The sequence below is a fragment of the Centroberyx affinis genome, unplaced genomic scaffold (assembly GCF_046629955.1).
Source record: "Centroberyx affinis isolate AG114_WGS23_722 - 3 ecotype Tasmania unplaced genomic scaffold, CSIRO-AGI_Caff_v1 ptg005216l_1, whole genome shotgun sequence".
Lineage (NCBI taxonomy): Eukaryota > Metazoa > Chordata > Actinopteri > Beryciformes > Berycidae > Centroberyx > Centroberyx affinis.
In genome coordinates this window covers 147,220-162,020 of record NW_027282595.1, presented here as the reverse complement: position 1 = coordinate 162,020, position 14,801 = coordinate 147,220, and the positions used below count along the sequence as shown (strand labels likewise).

Genomic DNA, 14,801 nt, shown 5'->3' with positions numbered 1-14,801 from the left:
GTTTTTGGAATGGATATACAATGCAAGCTTAATGAGCCTGCTGACATCGTACAATACATCCACACACACACACACACACACACACACAACATCAAACGCAGAGCTCAAACACACTGATGCACACGTTGAGGCTTTTCTAAACACCAGGTCAAAGAGGGAAGTGGGGACTGAATCTGTGCTTTAATTATTTGTAGAAAATAACTATATGCACACCATACTTTCTAACTCGCTCTCACACACATACACACACATTCACAAAAATGCATACGCACAAGTACACAGAGATGGAGGATGAGAGACAAGTGGTGTTATGTGTGTGGGCGGGATGCATTGATGCTCTGGTCCAATGGGATTTCCTGAGTTGTATGAATGACAAGTCCCTCTGGGAGCACCTCAACGGCGCTCCTCACATCACCATGGAGATGGAAATGTCTGCATGTATCAAACAAACATGCCCTTTTGCAAACGTCTTCTGCAAAAAAGTAGCGAACTTCATCTTAGAAAAGAGGGAAAGTATAGGATAAAAGGCAAAGCTTTTCAGGAATCAGTATATGAGAGGAAAGAACGAAGAGCGTCGGAAACTTTTGAGAGGAAAACAAGAGCTCTTCGTGAGGATCATGACGAATGACAATAACAAACCGTATCACAGTATCCTCTTTTGAAAAAAAAAAAAAAAGAAACTTTTTTTGTTCACATTTGTATTATTTTTTTTTCCCAGTAGACTATATCACACAGTGATAACGAAGAAAGGAGAAATCTACAGCCACGTTAGCTTCGTGCAAAAAACCACATACACTGGCACGCCGCATAGGCAAAGAGATCAAAGCAAGACAACGCATACAAAAATATAGAAAATCTCCGATGCAACTCGTCTCCTTCTGGCAGAAAAACTAGGTTTCTGTCTTTTTGAACCAGCGTTATTCTCCGCCGAACACCTTTCACCAAAGGGTCACTTCAGGAACATTCTGTTTGTGTTTGTTGTCGTTGTCGTCGTCGCTGCTGCTGCTGCTGCTGCTGCTGCTGCTGCTGTTGTTGTTGTTCTTGTGTATTTTTTTGTTTTTTAAGACAAGGTTCTTGTGTCTTCCACGCAGGAATCCACAGAACCAAAGAAAAACGTTATCCAGTAGCTATAGTTTATCATTATGGTAGATGTCCGTCATAATGATATTTGGAATAATATGAACAACATGTTTGAATGATAGAAAACTAGTACAATAAAAGCATATCATTTCTGTCATATCGTTTGTGACAAATGTTTTTTTTTTTCTCTCATTTAAACTTTGTTATTTTAAAATACATACTATGTCCTGTCACTTTGAAGACATTCCAGCATTTGCTCATAATTGGTAGTGACAGGGATAAATAGTTTGGCATACTCAGCAAGCCATGCCCGAAAGGATGCTATTTTGTCTCTTGCAAAGGTGTTGGAAGGGAGGGGGGGATGGGGGTGGGGAAGGGGGGTAAGGGCAGGTCCCAGGATGCAGTGTCAACCTGCCCTCCCACGGGAGACGCTGGGGAGACGGGTGGGGTTATACAGAACAGCTGAGGTTACAAACCGTGCTCAAGACCGGGTCAGCCCATCAGTTTCAGCATTTGCGAAACACATGCAAAAGTTAAGTCAAGAGTTTTGGACTCAGTCATTCTGTTTGCCTGTCGGCAGCGTCCGTTTTGGAGCGCTTCATCGCTTCCAGGTTGTGGGGGCGGAGTCGTAAACCCCCGCCGTCCAATCCGTGAGCTTCACACGCGAACCCACAAGTCAATCATTGGGCTTTTTACTGAAGGCTGCTGTAGCCAGTCCAGCACTCCTCTGTTGTCCCACAGATAGAAAAGATTGTTTGGACGCCTCAAAAGAAAATAGATTTGATACATATCAAATGGGGGGGGGGCAAGCAGTCAGGAGTGTAAAGGAGGAGATTTGAAATGTTGCAATAAGGCAAAGACAGATGGTTTACACTGCAGTCAAATGAGTCATGAGAAAAGAAAAAGAAACGTGCAGAAGTTCATACTTTTCAGATGCTATGGAGGGAAAAAAAAAAGTCCTCCAAAATAGAGAGGGAGAGGGTGGAGGGACGAAACACTGAGGTTAGATGGAGGGAGAGAGGAGTCATTGGTTGTTTGGCTCTCCCTCCCTCTCCTCCTCCTCCTCCTCCTCTTCGTCCTCCTCGTCCAGGGAGACCACCCCGGACGAGGCCACGTCGGACACCCTCCTGCGGGGGTCGTAGTCGGGCGGGTACTCCCCGTTGCCGTCCGCCTGCACCCGGCACACGCCGCCCTCGTAGTCCTTGCAGGGGGTGTCGTCGTCCTCGCCGGGCGACAGGTACGTCTCGGAGTAGGACACGGAGTAGCAGGGCGAGTCCTGCCCGCCGCAGGGCCTGACGCCCCGCCCCCCGCCCCCGAGGCTGTGGAAGCCGCAGTCCCCGCCGCCGCCGGGCCCCCCCTGCCCCGCCCTCTGGAGGCGGGCCAGCAGCAGCTCCTCGCCCCCCTGCAGCGCCGACAGGATCTTGGCGGCGAGCTCGGCGGCGTTGCTGTGGGAGTGGGTGCCGCGGTGGCCGCCCAGGTCGCGCAGCAGCGGGTGGTGCTCGTCCAGGCTGCACAGGCTGGAGCACAGGGTGTCCGGGGAGCCCGCGTGGGGGAGGGGTCGCCGCTGCCGCCCCCCTCTCCTCCTCCTCCTCCTCCTCCTCCTCCTCCTCCGCCGCCTCCCCCCTCACAACAGGGCCCCCGCAGGCCCAGATGTTGGCAGACCTGGCTGTGGATCAGGTCCTTCAGGTAGGGAGGGTACGACGGCACATCTGGAGGGAAGGAGACACATTGTTAGCACCGAGTTTGATCGGTCCTGATGGGAAAGAACAATGATGAGAGAGGAAAGGGTGAGATGAGATGAAACTTTAATGATCCCTGTGGGGAAACTGAGTCATTGCAGCAGCAAATATCCTAACATATAGCCAATATTGGGGAAAGTTACTTGCATCACTTCAAAAACATGCTGTAGCAATATGGCTTGTGCTGACAAGTGTGCTGTTGATCATTTTAAAATGCAGTACGAGACTATTGCTCTGTTTTAAAAACAGTAAGCCTTACTTACTGAGGAATTTGAGAATATGAATAAAACAAATACATGAATTGAAAGCAGCTGTGAAATCAAAACGTGTTCGAGAACAATTGTATTATCATGTTTGATTTTGGAGAGCAAAACAGTGTGCGTCTACTGCAGACTACTACATGATGTGTCCCCAAACCAGAACAGTACAGCAAGACAAAATCTATGTAATAGTGCAGTGAAGAAGTTGGTTGTATTATTGTTTCAGATGAGGGGTTCGTGAAGGGTTAGTGGCACATATGAGTTGGTTGGTGTGAACTTTCTGTCCCAAAAATCGAAATGGCCTTTGGAAGATAGTGAGAAGCCATAGTTTAATATCTAACGATACAGAAGCAATATTGAGTTGAATGATATCTGGTGATTCACTGTAATCAAGATGAAAGCATTGGTATACACACACACAAAGGGGCAAATACACTGTATATTTATAACCCACTCACACCATACTCATACAGCCGCCATCTCTGTCTGCAGCGAAGGAAATGATATTAAACTTGCAGGAGGGATATCAAATTGCGCCGGGGAACAAAAAAAAATGTCGGGAGAGGATGAAAACTAGGGCACTGGGACAATAAAAGCCACAGACAGAGACTGATCTAGACCACGGAGAGAGAGAGAGAGAGAGAGAGAGAGAGAGAGACGGAGTGTAATGGATGAGGAAAATGGATGTGTGATGCAGTATAAAATAGCGAGGGCACAATGTGAAGGAAATAAACGATTAGCTATACGATTGTGGTGTAGAGGTACATTATGGTACACACGTATGTGTGTGTACCTGTGCTCTGTGTGGTGGGCTCGTTGGCAGGCAGAAAGTCTTCGTCGTATGAGTCATCATTGGAGTCGTCACCGTCCACAGAGGACCAGGCCCTCAGCTTAGCCTCCGCTATGGCAAACTGCTCGGCTACGCCTGCATACACACACACACACACACAAACACATTGATTAGATATTCTACATATACATCACACAGATTGCTGGAAAGGTCGATACACAATGATGATTCATATTACTCTGCACCTCTCTTTCTCACACACACATACAGATGTACACAAGCGAGTACATGGTTGTCATGGGAACTATGTGGCGCCCGGCCATTGTGTCTCCGTGTCACAGCTGTTTTTGATTGACAGGTCTCTGTGAGGAAGAGTGTACAGCGTAGAATTGGACTGGATAAAAAGGGCATTCCCATTACAGTCAGTGTTCTTTAGCCGTCATTTGGCTGGCACAGTTAAGATGGCTGCCGCTGAGTGTTTGATAATGTTGTTATGGTCACATTTTAAGTGGATAGTACACCCTAATACTCAACTTAGTAGTTTCAGGTGATACAATAATGTGAAAAGTAGATATTCAATGTCTTGGTTAGGGTTAATCTTAGGGTTGGGGTTAGGCTAAGGTCAGGGTTAGGGTTACATAGTCTGTAGAGATGCAACAAATAGGCAAGTGACACTTTGTTGAACATCTACTTTTTGTCCCCTGATGAATGTTGAGTATCAACATTAGACTATCCAAATAAAGTGTTATCTAATGTCTGTTTTGCTACTCTCTCCCTCTGATTGACCAATATCCAGTTCATGAAAGCTTTACATTTGTTGTCCTGAACAGCCGGTGTCTGGTAGCTCTTTCCTGGGAAAATCCTCTGCTGCACAGGAAGTGATGCATTTTACATTTCTGGTTTGTTTGGGATAAATAGAACAAGAGCTGGGTAGTTGAGCAGTGATCTCATTCTCTGAGTATTGTGTAGTGGTAAAAAACAATGCCCATTTTCATAACCGTCTTGCTATTTAGATATAAAAAGTAAATGGCAGCCATCTCAGGTGTACTAAAGCAGATTACAATGATACACCAGGGAGAGCTCTCTCTGTTCATTCCATTTCAGTGGTGTAAGCCAGAGGTTCTCATACATCCTCATGTAACGGACCCACAAACAGACACACACTAGGGCCCCATTTAATAAGAGTTCATCCCAGGGACACATATGGGAAGATTTCCCTTGCTGTGGATTGAGTATTACATTTTATAACTGTCTACACTGTACATAGGGAGATATTAGTCATGAGAGTGAAACCTAAGATTAAAAGTCTTATACATTCTCTAAACCGTGTTAATATACACATATATCACATACCCACTTCAGTTAAGTGCACACACAATGCAATTCATTCAGTGCTGTAAGCACACACAGGCTGTGTCATAGATGATAAATTATACACCCACCTTCTTACTCTGATATATGACATTAATTCATAGCACTAGTCATAATAAATAGTATCCAACTGATATGTTATATGGAGATTTTTGAAGGAAGGGAATTTTAAGTGAAGAAACAAAAATTAACTCTTTCTGAAAATGTAACTGATTTTATTGGTGGTTTGAAAAGTAGATGTTTGCCTCATGATGATTCCAGACTGGAGGTCATAGTCCACTCGGTCATTGCATACAAGTACCCACACGAATACACACACTCACATACATGTACGTGTAAAACACAGACACGAATTACACACACACACACACACACACACACACACACACACACAGGGGACAGAGTGAGGGTAACGGAGTGTGTGTGTGTGTGTGTGTGACTGAGGTGACTCAGCATGTGACAGAACCAGTGATCCACAAAGTCCAACTGACCAATCGCCTCCAATCATCATCTGCAGCCGGCCAATCAGATTGCAAAACTCCCTCTAGCTCTCTCTCTCCTTTCTCGATCTCTCAGCTCGCCCTCGCATTCTTTCTTCAATCTATTTTGTATTCCTTCCGATTCATCCGCTCTCTCCCTCTTGTCAAGCCTTTTTTTTTCCAATCGTCTCTCTCAACAAAACTCTCTATCGACTCACCCGACTCTCCTCATTCCTCCCGTCCTCTTTTCTTTTGCGCTGCAATCTCTCAGCCTTGTCCCTCACTTCTCATTTTGATCGCTATCTCTCTCTCTCTCTCTCTTTCTCTGTCTCTCTCTCTCTGACTCTCTCTCAGGTCAATGCTCAGTATTCATGTGTTGTCTCCCATAGAGATAGATCGATGCTCCCATTCATCTTCCACCGTGGCTTGGCCCTGAACTCTCCTCACAGCGGCACATCCTCAGGCAAATGCAATTGTACCGGCTGCTCTTTAGTTCTCCTTTGAAAGGCTTTTAAAAAAAAAAAGTCTTTTAATGCCTATTTCCATTTTGATCTCTGTTCTATTTTAATCAGAGCATTTTCACCTGCACGTGCATTTCATCAATGTCACAGACCCACACACAACGACAAAAATAAGCACAAAGAGATGTAGCTACGTACAAACAGATACACACACACACAAATACACACAAAAATATTCCCTGCCTTTCTCTACATTTCAATCACAACTGAAGAAATCTGAACAAATCACAACTTGAACATCAAGACTTGAAAACACACACACAGCGACATACAGTTTGGATACAGTAGGCTGCATGGCTGTCCTCTATGAAAGCGGCGTGTAAATTAGCCTTGAAACTTTGACTGCAGTGAGTTGCAGTTCCACGCTTGTCAGCTCTATTTTCCTCATAAATATTCCCACTTGGTAGGAAGAAGACAGCAACTCCCAAGAACGAGTAGCGACCGCATTCTTATTTTTTTTTTTTTAAAGCATGGTTCTGGCTTTATTTAAAAAACTGATGCGTTTTGACAATGTGTCTTTGTTAAAGCTCACCGTAGCGCTCCACTATTTTCCGTTCAGTAAAAGCCTCATTTCTGCTTTGTGCCGCAGTGCCATGCTGCGCTGCATTGTTGGCTTGTGATGTCAGTCGTAGCAAAGCCATTTTTTTCCCAATGCCTTATGCCGCTTTTCTGAATTCACATTTTCCAAAAGGCCTGTTTACCGCCAGGATAGTATAAACCTGGTGAGTTGGACTGGTCAGACCACACACACTCCTGAAACACTGTGGTACGAAGGCCCTGCCAGGCCTGCACTGGAATCTGGAATACAGCCTCTCTAACACACACACACACACACACACACACACACACAAAACTGTGCATTTGACACCTTCACACACAACACACATGCACATGCACTCTCCGATTCACTCATTCTCTCTCTCTTTCTCTAACACACACGCACACACACAGTGACATAAGCCTCTCTCTGTGTCGGTCAAGGCTGGCAGCCAGACTCATGCAGGAAGGAGAGACACTCAGCAGGATTAACTGCAAAGAACGTGTGTGTGTGTGTGTGTGTGTGTATGTGTATGTGTGTGTGTGTGTGTGTGTGTGTATGTTGGCAGAAGCCAGCCTATCAATAGGACAACCCTACCTAGATCCAAATCCCAGGATGTCTCCTACCATTCAGCTTCCTCCATGTTTCTCCATCTATTTTGGCCACTACGCAAGCTTGCATGAATGCTCACACACACACACACACACACACACCCACACACACACACACACAGCCTTGCTCTACTGTCACCAGCTTGCCTACACACCAAAACACAACTCGCGCTATCACTATTTCACCGTTCACACACGCACTCCCACATTGTGTACCAACGTGTTCACTGACATTCACGCAATCTGTCCAGTCACCCACAGTCACACCGTCACCAGAGACAGTTGACATAAATGAGAGGAGTCAGCACAACCGACAGCTCCCTGACGGGGCGCACACTGATGATGTAAGGAGAAGAGACGAGGGCGAGTGGATTGAGTGGAATATTTTGGTCTTGATTTCACAAAACGATGTAGGACTACAGATGGTGTCTCAAGTTTCATTTTGGTGCTACATTTAGACGGGTTTTCAACATTGGTGCAAGAATCTCTGTAACACCATGCTCAAAAGGTTCTACAAAGACCCTTTATGGTGCTGTAAAGAACCATTTAGAATGTATGAAATGCTTCAAATCAGCAGTATTAGAAGAAATTTGAAGAACAACACTGTGTTGTTAATTCTGATTTCCATTTTTTATGTTCATTTTAACAAATCAGAGGGTTTGAGTCATTGCGGTTCCATATAAAACTACTACCCCAACCAAAGGGAAGAACCCTTAATTGTTCTGTCTGTAACCTCGGATAAAATGAATGGAAAGAATGACAGAGGAGGGGAGATGAGATGAAAAGAGAGCAGATGAGATGGATGGAGAAGAGAAGAGAAGAGAAGAGAAGAGAAGAGAAGAGAAGAGAAGAGAAGAGAAGAGAAGAGAAGAGAAGAGAAGAGAAGAGAAGAGAAGAGAAGAGAAAATGAGTGATGTCAATGATGAAAAAAGAGAGAAAAAAGAAAGGAGAACAGAGGGGGCACAGAGGAAAATCGCTCAGTCACGGCAGCACTAGCCAGGAGCAAAACCTTACTGTGCAAATTAACCTTGAGAGTCTGCATTGCAGGGAGCGAGGGAGAGAATGGAGGGAGAGCGGGCAGGAGAGACAGGGTGAAAGAGACAGGGAAAAAAAAAAAAAAAACAGGTGATAAAGAGACAGAGGGCAGAGAAGAACATTAAAAGAGAGAGGACAGCATGAATGGGAGGAAGGGGGTAATGGATAGAGGGAGACGGAGTGGACAAAAGAGGAGTAAAAGATGAGGTGACTGGGTAAAAGATAGTGGAGACAGATGAGCCGAGGGTAGAGAGCGCGCTGAGAGCAACACACCATCTAGAAGTGTGGAGGAGAAGTCTTAAGGGCAAACATCCAGCCAACTGATGCCAGGGCAGAGCCACCACAGTATCAGCATTGGCCTAGGCCTCTGTCCTGTCTATATGTCCAGAAGCTCTCATTGTATTTCAACACTGACAGCAATCATGTGAGATCAAACCTCGTCTGTTCTTTTTGTAAATGTGATGTTTTTTTATGGCATTTCACCATTTAATCTGTATATGTTTCTTGATTGCAGCATTCTTTTGAGATTTTCTATCCTTAAAGTCACAATGAAACTGCATTTTGAGAGCGTCTTGCTTCCTTAATGTGATGTATTTCCTGTTGAAACAGGATGTTGGGGCGGGACATAACGCGGGGAGCGATCATTCAAAAGTGTGAACCAATGGGAGATCAGTTAGGGAGAGAAACAGTTTTATTTGATGGGAAGGGTCAGGACTGTTTAAAACTCTGACGGTTTTATTGGTTGGAATTTTTATGTCGCCTCCTGGTACACAATGAAGTCACCACGAAAGATTTACCATTTTCCACAAAGTAACAGTAATGAGACTTTGATGTAAAAATACAATTAAATCATTTTTATTTCTGGCATAAATTGTCAAATAGGTGTATGGTATGATATTTAAAATGTGCTAAAAAGGCGCCAAAGCCATTTTTCATTTCAGTGTGACTTTAAATGCTGGTGTGCAAGTCTCATCTCTTCAGTGTATTTGTTTCTATCTGACACACCCAGGGAATCTCTTGCAGCTAGAACTTTGAGTGTAACAGTGTCTTTTTTCTGTATTTTTTACACAAAGCCAAAGTCTTACCAGCGGCGAAGCGCGCCTCCTGTTCTCCCTCAGTGAGGTCGGAGTAGGAGTTGAAGTCGGACTCCAGGGCTGCCGGAGTGTCTATGGGCTTACACCAGCCCTTCCACTCTATCAGGTGGGCCACCCTGCCCTGGGCCATGGCTGTGGGCTTGGTCACATGGTCCTTCACCACCTGGGAGATACCTGTAAGACAAAGGTGAGGGGTTGAAAAGGTTGTATCATGGAGAATGGCATTAGGAGGCGCTGGTGCCTGTGAGAATGTAGTGTAACTAAATCTGTTTGTTTGGTTGTGGTGGTTTCCTGTGCTGGTTCTGTTTATGGTTACTTAAAAAACTTAAATTTATAGTATACATCATAGTAAGTAGTACCAGACTGATGTAGGTTATATGAGGACAGATAAAACATATATATAATTAATGCTTTTCCGAAAATATAATAATTGATTTTTGGTATTATACGTTGGTTTGCCTTATAATAATCACAGACTAGAGGTCATAGCTTACCCACCTTTTTATTTACCACTTCATTACTGCACATGAGTGTGTTTATGTGCGTACGTGCATGCATCTGTGTACACATACAGTACATGTATGAGTATTTATGTGTGTGTGCATTCAGGGAGTTATGCACTGGATGTTGCGCTCACCGTGTAGTGAGGATCGTGCTAATGCAGCAATCTCTTGAATGGTAAGTGCTCTTCTTGATTTTGGTAACATTTCAATGGTGTCATCAACATTCACCTGCAAAGAGAAGAGAAATAAGTCTGAGTCAGGGAAAAACTGAAGATACAGTAGCTCAGCAGTGCATGTAACTCAGCTTTTGTACATATCCTGCTATGACTCACAGGAAACCCTTTGTTGTCTTTGATGGAGAAGTGTTCAAAGCAGAGAAAATACTCATGTAGTTCAAGGCCTTGGAAATTGAAGGTTTTTCTATTTACATCCATCACTGCTTTAATGGGTCATAAGCTGTGCCCCCCCACGCACACGCACATGCACACGCACGCACACACACACACACACACACACACTGTCTCAACAGAAGTGAATAGACGTGGTTAATTTCTGTGCTGTTTTGCACTGAAAACAAATCATTTCGCTACTGGAAAAATGATTTTGTGTTTAGATATTTTAGATAATTTTGTTAGCTAGTTAACCATAGTAGCTTATCTGATCAGCAAACAATTGTTATGAACATTGTCTTCTTGTGAACGTGGAATAAAAAAGCTGAGTGTTAGTGGTGGCTAATTGTTGCATGTTAATATTAACATTAATTGCGTTGCTAAATTAGGCTAAATAAGTCAGCACTTTGTTCAGGTTAGCCTACACAGTCAATTTTCCACAGCAGCTCCATGATGGCACCTGGCGTGGTTGATGGGAGATTTCAGATGCAACTGCAAAGCCTCAATATTCAGTCAATTATATCCAAGAACAATTATTTAGCCTTTGTGCAAAGAAACTGCTAAAGCTCTGAATCCACAGGTCACTGTGTCCAGGTGTAACACCGTGTCCTGCACTGTAAGATTGTTTCCACTCTGCTGACAGAAGCAGACAGTGGACAAAAGATGGACCCCCTCCTCCCATGGTGTCCTCCATCAAATCTGTCTGCTCCGTAATGTCACACTACAGAGGGAGTATCAGGTGTTGACGTGGCCCTTTGTCTGCTGCCTCTTTTTATAGCCTTACCTGTACTCATATGAGGAACAAGCGCGTCAACAGCTGAGGCCACGTGCCAAGCTAAGGTTATGTGTTGTTACTCAATATGGGTCAGCAGACTCAGTTGACTGAGCAATCTCATGACCACTTTAGGCAGCCAAGTTAGACTGTATCAAAACAAGTACAATCTGTACTTGTCCAGTCCTTTGGTACATTCATGGCCATGACATATAATTAATTTCCAATTTATTTGAATGTGATCTCAGCTCTCTGGATCCCTAGTTGATTCATCTCTTCTATGAAGAATACAGTAACATTAGGCTACTTGGCTTGGTAGTTAACGTTAGCAATTGAACTGTTAGCAAAAGGTTATAGCATATTACATAAAAGCACTGCTTATACAATGTGTTTTTCGTATGTGTGGTATTATGGTGATAAAAAGATTTTGCTATATACACATGTAGCAGTCCATGCACAGTTGTGAAGAACCAGGAAGTAAATTATGTGATGTCACGTAAATCACATTTGAACACAAGGAAATTGGGGATTTTGTGAAAATTCGCAGCTAAAATGTGAAGTTATGATGAAGTTAAGTCTTCACAGTAACTGAGCTTATAGTCTACTTAATTTTCTTAATCAGATACTGTTCAATAAAGAAAATATGTGACTTGTAGAGAATTTTCTTAAGTACCATGACAAAGGACGTGTACAGAGGAGTGAAGCGTCTCACCCCTCACCCTGTCCTCTCAATGGTGGTTAAAAGTGACAAAATACCAAGCAAATAACAAACAACAACAACAAAATAATCTGTCAGCGGGGTCCCGCAAGAGCGAAGAGGTTCCCATGCTTGCGATGATATCAGCGGCTGCCGCGAGGCGTGATAATCCTCTTGCGTCGCAGAGGAGCTCACAGATCAGAGCGAGGAAAATCTGGAGGAGACATGGCATACCCTCGAGTGGGGTTAGACTGATAGATCCGCTCGATATTGGCCTTTTATCAAAAATCGGATATCGGCCAGTCAAACCAGAGAAAACATTCCCCACTCTGCCTGAAGGAGCTGCTAACCCACCTGAAAGAATTTCATTAGTATGACTTTCAATGGAGAGTTTTAGTGTCCCATGATGGTCTGAATGCTGTTTCAGAGGCTTTTCCACCCTGACAAGAATACAATTCTGGGGGAAATGCTGAATCCTTGTCATTTTTTAGATTTTTTTGGCCAGGAAAATGCTTATAATTAAACTTTGTTACTGTATATCAACACAAAATATCGGCCGCTTCAGTCCGAAAATTCTCATATCGGTCTACGCCTACCCCTGAGTTTCACCGCGCCCGCTACCGGCTCCGCTCCTCCATTCATCCCCTCCCCTCCTGCTCCCCTACTGCCCTACTGAACAGCAGAGGGAACGAGCGACAGAGAGGAAGACATCAGCAGTGCACAGTGCAGAGAGAGAGAGAGCTGCAGTCAGTCGGGCTGCTGTACGTGTCTTGTCCTTCACACACACACACACACACACACACACACACACTTATACACATATGCTTGCAGAGCATGTACACACCTTTGTATATCTATATTTGTGAGGACCTTGACTCTACATGAATTCCTAAACTCCTAATCCTAACCACAACATGCCTAACCTTGCACTTTAATATAAACCTAATCCTAATTCTACCCTACCCTTTAAACTCAAGGCCTAATCCTAAACTAACTTTAACTCTCACTCTGTAAACATAATCCTAATTCTAATCTTGACCCTAAAACCAAGTCCTTACCCTATTGTAGAAGTGCATGTCCTCACTTTGGAATATGTCTCCTTCTTTCTATCCTAGTGAGGACATTTGGCCCTCGGATGGAAGTGCAAGGACATGCACACACACATATACACACACACACAAACACTGTCAAGAAGACATAAATCCAGCATGGTCTGGTGAACGCAGACAGTAGAGAGGCTGCCATGACGCTGCCCAGGCTCGCCTGTGGCATTTAAATCATTGGTTAACAATTCCCTCCATGAGTCAGTGTGGTAGCCTAATATGGCCTGGAGGTAGCATGGGGGGAAAAACACAACAGATTCTTAGATACAGAGCGCCTGTTAAGAGCTGAAAGCAGGCAGAGGTGCAGGCTGAGAGTCGGTGTGTGTGATACAAATTGACCTGACTGGTGTCTCCCTGTTCCGCCTGCAAGGCTGTACACACAGAAAAAATTTGGGTTCTTTGGTTAGGGTAGTGGTTCTACATAAAACCATAATGACTTGGAGAAATCTATGAGTTGTTATAATAAAAAAAGGTAAATCAGAATAAAGAACCCAGTGTGGCTTTTAATTAGTTATTTTAATATTTCTGATTTGGAGAATTTCATACGTTCTGAAATGATAGACCATAGGGAATCTTTCTAAAGTGTTTTTTTTTTTTTATATAGCACCAAAAAGGATTCTGCTATGTTGCAAGCCTAAACAACCATGTTCTGGTGCAATAGCCTATAGAAGCCTTTTCATAGAGCCGTCACGCAATGCTACAGGTTGCATTTGCATTGATTGCTCTAATTATAAGATAATTAAGGTTACATCACAGCAGAAGGCTAATTTGGGCCGTCGCAGTGGCCTATTAAGTCAAATACCTTTTTCTTAATTATCAAACGTCGGTTGCAAAACAGAATGGCGCTTTCTTTTCTTTTTTTTCAGCAGGGACACATCCTTTCGGCTACACACACACACACACACACATACTAATAGGCATGTATAGAATTATATGAAATTCTATGAAAGGGCAAGCACGAATAGTGTCAGTGGAACAGACTGTAATATACCAGAGTCTCCTCGTTGGTGACGACGCCCCGTGTTTTATCGCAGAAGACGAGCTTCTCCATGGAAAATAAGATGAACATCCTCCTCTCGACGACATGCAACGTTAGCCTACTGTGTGTACGTCTCTCTCTCTCTCTCTCTCTCAACTTTTCCACAAAGGGAACATTTCTATGGCAACCGGTCGCCATGGAACGATTCCTCCCGGTATGCGCGCGCGCGAGCCGTGATTCGGCGATGATGTCACACACCCAGCACACCAACCGACAGCTACAACAGCCAAATTAATGGCTGTGGCGCGTGCCCTCGTGCTTTCACTTAGAAGCTGCCGCTTTAATGACTGTTGCGCGTGCCCTCCTGCATTCACGTAGAAGCCGCCGCTCACCCCCCAGCTATAGCATAACATGACGTCAACTGGGTATGGCGAAGTGTGGCATTTGCCTTTCCTTAGCCTAAATGAATGCACATTTGAGCTTGTAGTTTTTATCATTATAATGAAGAACCAATATTAAGAAAAAAAAAATTAGGACCAATGTTCCTTCTAAACTGATACTTTCGCGACCAATTAGGTCTAGTAATTTATCACATTGACCAAATAAAGATATCTACTTAATCATCAGTCATTGCTCCACTATGTCTCTAGAAATGGAGTCTGTACATAAGCGGGTTTGGAAGTTTTGGTGGCACTTTATGCACTTTAGGTTTAGTGAACTGACACCCTTGATGAATAAACCAAATCACACTGCTCAGTCCTTGAGGGGGTTCAAGAGGATCTCCAGCAAAACGATTTAAAATGTTTGATTTCACTATAATTCAATAGAAATTATTACATT

At 43.9% G+C, this 14,801-nt stretch overlaps 1 protein-coding gene across 1 annotated transcript; it reads right to left on the bottom strand.

Annotated features, from left to right (window-relative positions):
- Nucleotides 1-2,104: 2,104 nt before the first annotated feature.
- LOC139666967 (protein FAM131A-like) lies at nucleotides 2,105-10,255 on the bottom strand. The gene is given in 5 exon segments (XM_071546329.1): nucleotides 2,105-2,625; nucleotides 2,628-2,789; nucleotides 3,873-4,004; nucleotides 9,510-9,692; nucleotides 10,156-10,255. Coding segments are annotated over 5 exon segments (1,068 nt in total). The 5' UTR covers nucleotides 10,226-10,255.
- Between the last annotated feature and the right edge of the window lie 4,546 nt (nucleotides 10,256-14,801).